The following is a 5,734-nucleotide window of genomic DNA, read 5'->3' on the forward strand; positions in this document are numbered from 1 at the left end:
GGGCGGGGAGCCGCCTGCGGCAGCCCCGGGCGGGCTGGGCGGGCCCAGGCCGCGGCTTGGGCTGCCGGGCAGGGAGTCCCCGCCGCCGCCGCCGCCGTTGGGGAGGCCGTTGAAGGCGGCCAGCGCCGGCCCGAGCGGGGGGTCCGCCTCTGCCGCCGCGTCCCCAGTCAAGCTCAAGCTCTCGCCGCTCAGCTCAGCCACTACCCGCACCCAGCGCTCCCGCAGCAGCAGCTCCACCAGCCCCGCTTTGGTGGCCCGTGTCCACACCGCCATGGCCGGCCCGGGTCCCGCCGCCGCTGCCGAGGCCAGCCTCATTCCCGAGCCGGAGTCCCGGCGCTTCCCCCTTCCCGCCTGCGGGGGCGAAGCCCCGCCCCCAGCCCCGATAATCCATTATTCATGAGCGACCCCGCCCCCTTCTCTTTTCTACTGCGGAGGCGGGGCCGTTTCCGGGAAAAGGGGGGGCTGGCACTGGCTGCGGCGGGGCTTAAGGGGCTGGGTTCTCTGAGCGCAAGGTCACTTACTGGGAGCTCACCTTGATCACGGAGTGGCGCTCGGGAAACTTTTAGAGTGTCCGAGCTGGGAGAGTCCTTAGAGCAGGGAATGTCATACCCGGGAGGAACCTGAGAACGTGGAATGTCCGAGCTGGGAAAGACCTTAGAACAGAGAACGGGAGAATTGGGAGAGACGTTCGAGCAGGGAAGGGCAGAACTAAGAAGACCCTTAAAATTCAGAATATGAGAGCTAGAAGGGGCTTTAGTTTGGCCCCAGCATTGGAGGAAGCCAAGCCCGGGACACTGGCTTAAGTCACTACTTAGATTAAATGCGAAGCTGGCTCTGGTGATTTCAAATCCAAGGCTCTACTCTCCCTGTGAAAAGAGGAGAACTGCTTTGGGCTTTTAGCTGTCTCCTTAGCTCTCTACCAAAAAATCTGATTCAGTTCTGCCAGATGTCTCAACAAATGCAATTGGGCCAAGAAAGGAGAATTCCCTCTGGTAGTCTCTTTCCAAGTCTGTGAAACTGGGTTGCACGGACTGCCTGCAGGTCCTGCAAGCTCAAGAAGTTTGATCTCCAGAAGAGACAAGTAAAAGAGGTGTCAATGTGCAGAAAGATAAACTGGCCTCTTGCACCATAGGTGAGGTTCACACATTTCTCACGGGTCCCAAGAGTGCAATAAATAATTCTTGTAAAGGCGAGCTGAGCTCAATACAGGCTCTGTGCATGAAGCATGTCCATAAAGTGCAGGCAAAATTCCAAAGGATAGAGGTGCCCATGGGAAGACCAGAAGATTCTGTGATTTGGGGCTGACTTAGGGAACTCCAGGAATTTGAATTTCCTCTACCACAGAACCTTCCTGTGACTTAAGTAGACTTAGGTAAGTAGTTGCCAAAAGCACAGTGACTTGGCTAGGGTTTCCTAAATATTAAGAGGGCGAATGTGAACCTGTATCTACATGACTCCAAGGCAAGAACCCTGGCTGAGGGCAAAATAATCATAGATCCACAGTAAGCTCCTCGGTGGCGGGTTATTTAATTTTGCCTTTGGATCCCTAGGACCTAAGCAGTGTCTTACAGTTAATACGTTTGTTGAATTAATAATACTTTATATGTATTGCGGCAGCATGTTGTAGTGGATACAAGACTGACCTCAAAGCCAAAAGGACCAGAATTTAAGTCCTTCTAACACAAAGGAGTTATGACCATCCTCTATTCTCCCTCCCACCCCAACTCCCCAATCACTTAATCACTCAGAGCTCTAGGCAACTCTCTCTAAGACCGAAAAGTAGGAAGAGGTACTGACTGCTATGATAATGAGTTTCCTTACCTGGGAGTTCCCCAAACCAGTTAAATCACTGGTCCAATTCCCTTTACATTATCCCATTTGACTCTTATAATACCTGTAAGGTAGGTACAGCTATACTCATTTTCTAGATAAGGAGATATAGATAGATAGACAGGCAGATAGATAGATACAGATAATATATATATGTTCTATATATCTATATCTCTTCAAATTCTGCCTCTAATTCATATTGGATATAAGACCCCTATAAAGGCAAGTAATTTAGCCTCTCTGTCTCTCTCTCACACACACATATTTTTGGCTTTCTTTCAACTAAGTACTATAGCCTAAAGGCCCAGTCAGTTATTTAGAAAATTATGTGATGAGCAAGAGGGTAAATTACTTAAAATTGAGATGTAGAGGGAAAATATTAGTATTTGGATGGTTTGGTATGTTTGTTCCCCTTTAAAAGTCTCTAACAGAAGTCCCTGCGAGATATCGCAAACTGTTTAGTTTTTCACTCATTGTGTCCTCCATAATTTGAACCCAATCTTCCTTTATGGTCTCTTCTCTCCACTGTTTCCTTAAATGAACTTGCCAAACTGGTTTATTCATTATCCCTTCAAACACACCTTTCTTTTTCTGCCTCAGAGTCCCCTCTAAAATGTCTGCCTCCCTCTTATGACCCCAGAAATCCTATCCAACCTTAAAGGCTTGGCTTCGGTTCTGCCTTCTCTACTGAACTGACCTGGTCTAGTGGAATTGGAAAAGACTTAATTCTGATTAACTCACTGTGCATTGATTGATTGATTGACTTCCCCACCCAGGGCCTCAGTTTCTTCCTAGGAACAGACTAGGAAAGTCTGTTAAATTAAATTAAAATTAAAGTAAGTGTGAGAATTACCATTAGAATTCAGGCTTCAATTTAGAGTCTAATTGGTTTTCCCACCATAAATCAGTGAGCCCCAGCTGGAATCTATCTTTCCTTTGACCTTTGAGAACATTTCCTCTGACCTCAAGGAACATTTATGAATCACCTAGCAGGTTCAAGGGCTGGTCCTTCTGGCCGGGTGCTGGAATACAGAGGAAGAAACTTAATAATCTCTGCCTTTAACCAGCTTGGATCCACTTCTTGCTTCTATCACTCATTTCCCAGTTGGCATTTATTAGGTTTCCTGATTGCCTCAGCTTGAATTTCTACTCAAATTGGAATCTCATTTCCCACCTGGCTGCACTCCTTTGGGACTCTTCTCTCCTTTCCACCATGCCCTTGGAACCTTGTCATTGGGAAGAGTCATCATTCTGTAAAATAATATCTATCTTGCTACTTACTACTTTCTGTCCGTCGGATTGGATGGTGGAACCATGACTCCCCAAACTTCCAGTTAAAGAGGGGGCTCAGGACATATGTATCTCATTTCCCTCCTGGATACATGACTTCAGGATTTCTGATTTTTCCACCTCACCCAAACTTTTCAGATTCCTTTTTTAAAAAACTCTTTCTTACCTTCTGTCTTAGTATTAATTTTGAAACAGAAGAGCAATAAAAGCTAGGTACTTGGGATTAAGTGACTTGCCCAGGGTCACACAGCTAGAAAGTATCTGAGGTCAAATTTGAACTTGGGACTTTCCATCTCCAGACCTGTTTTTCTATCTAATGAGAGCTGCCCCTCTTCTGTTTCTTTCTTTTTTTTTTTTTTAAATCCTTACCTTCCATCTCAGAATCAATACTGTGTATTTGTTCCAAAGCAAGAGTGGTAAGGGCTAGGAAATGAGAGTTAAGTGACTTGCCCAGGGTCACACAGTTAGGAAGTGTCTGAGGTCAGATTTGAACCATTTCCAGGCCTACTTCTTGATCTCTCTTTATTTCTTAATATGGGAATTCATCATAGGATCTAGCATATCATAGGATCAGAGATTTAGGTTTGGGAGAGACTTTAGGAGTCATTAAATCTAATCCTCTCATTTGATAGATGAAGAAACTGAGCCAATCAATCAATAAGTATTTATTAATTAGGCACTGTTCAGGTACCAGGGGACCAAGAGGAATGATATAGTCTCTGCATTAAATTGAACCTTTCTAAGGTAGAAAGTGGCAATGCTGGAATTTGAATCTAGATCCTTTCAACTCTTGAATTTGACCCTCTTTTTCCACTTAGCCAAAATATTTGTTGGTGGAATGAAATTCAGTATTTATTAGCTAATTTTATAATATCTCTGAAGTGGTTTGGGACCATGAAATGTGAAAATAATCTTCAAAGACTGGTACTCTGGAGAAAGCACCTTTATTGGTAGTTGGACTTGGTCATGATAATGAAATCTGAAATGAAAAATATATATAAACATCTGTTTTTCTCCTTTCTTAGGAATAAAAAAGTAGCTTAAATAATCTTTGGTTCAGGGCCATTTTTTCATCCATCTGTCTCTGAAAAAGAAATGTCTGGATATAATTCTAATAACCTATCATTTATGTCAATATCTACCCTACTGTGAACATACTAGTTCTTCATAATTTCTTATGGTTACTCAGGAACATAAGAGAGTCATTCTGTTAAATAAGGAAGATTAGAAAAGAACCATTTCATGGATCTAAAATTCCCTGATCTACTTAATGAGTTATATAAGTTCCTTGAGGGTAAGGATGGTATTTTTTTTTTTGCCTTCCTCTAAATGCTGCACACAAATTCATGAGACAATTGAGTGTGTGTGTATATGTATATATATATATATATATGTATATATATATATATATGTATTCATATTATTAAACACATTCTGTCTTAGTAAGACAGAAGGGCAAGAACTAGGCAAATGAGGTGAAGTGGCTTGTGTCTGGGGTCACATTTAAACCCAGATCTTTATTATAAATAGAGTCTTGGATTTGGGAAAACTAGGAAGACCTCTCATTCAAGTCCTGCTTGGTCAGCTATGAGACCACAGACAGATGATTTAACCTCTTGGACAAATCACTAAGATAAGTTATGTAGATGGAAGACATTACAAGTCCCTGAGGTACTGAGGACTGGACTTGGCTGGGCTTTACCACCATCACTAAAATACAGAATCTTGCTTTTTTATCCTCCCTAGGCCTGCATTTTTCTAGGAATGAGCCTTTGCCATAAGAACACCAGCCATTTGATCCTATAGGTAGATGGCAAACAGCCAAATTAATTTTGGTGACAAACAGCTCTTGTATGAGGCTACACTTTAGTTGAAATGCCTTTTGTGCTGCCAAAAACCTGTCAAAAAAAGGATTTGGGGCTGGATCCAAGGTTTGAGTGTTATGCAATTCCTTAAGGAAGGAGGGCCCCAGGCAAAATTGCAACCCTGAGCAAGCCTGAAGGTCACTGCCATGGAGGAGGCCTGCTACAAAGGGAGAACAAAAAGCAAGCCAGAATAATCATTGCTAAAGATGCCAAAGGAGGAAACATGGTTTATGAGATAACACTGCAACAGCCAACTGTAGCTATGGAAGAAGATAAACTCAGTAACACAAAGTGAGACTTAGTTACCCCTTTCAACTGATGGTACTACAGCTTTGCCAGATAGACAGAAAATGTCCTAAAATGATTTCTTTTCCTGGTACAGCTAAACAGGTACTGCTGCCCCTTAATCAACCTAGAGACAGTACTATTTTTTTTTTTTTTTGCTTCAGCTGATGCAAGCACATTTTTGATTCACCCCATCTAAATAAATCACTGTCCATCTGAAGCCCACAAAGAAAAAAAGGATAAACCATCTCATATATTATGACCATGAAAAGCCACATCTGCTTACCACATTTCTAATGAGAAACAGCTGGTTCCAGTTAGCTTTGTAGAACTTCGACTTTTTCTCTTGACCAAATATTAGAAACAGCAATAATAATAATAGCTAATGGTGCTTTGAGGTTTGTAAACAATTCATTGAAGATTTTCATTGACATTTTACAGATGAAAATTTTGTCCTCTTCAGC

At 42.8% G+C, this 5,734-nt stretch overlaps 1 protein-coding gene across 2 annotated transcripts in view; it reads right to left on the bottom strand.

Annotated features, from left to right (window-relative positions):
• SNTB2 (syntrophin beta 2) overlaps nt 1–315 on the bottom strand; it is a 121,766-nt gene extending 121,451 nt beyond the window's left edge. Inside the window, exon 1 of one of the 2 annotated variants that reach the window (XM_044663149.1) lies at nt 32–315. In XM_044663149.1, the coding sequence (XP_044519084.1) occupies nt 32–315 (284 nt within the window). Of the gene's footprint in view, nt 1–14 lie in introns of both variants that reach the window. The other variant, XM_044663150.1, reaches the window with a different exon arrangement.
• Between the last annotated feature and the right edge of the window lie 5,419 nt (nt 316–5,734).

This window comes from Gracilinanus agilis, chromosome 2, assembly GCF_016433145.1.
Source record: "Gracilinanus agilis isolate LMUSP501 chromosome 2, AgileGrace, whole genome shotgun sequence".
Taxonomy (NCBI): domain Eukaryota; kingdom Metazoa; phylum Chordata; class Mammalia; order Didelphimorphia; family Didelphidae; genus Gracilinanus; species Gracilinanus agilis.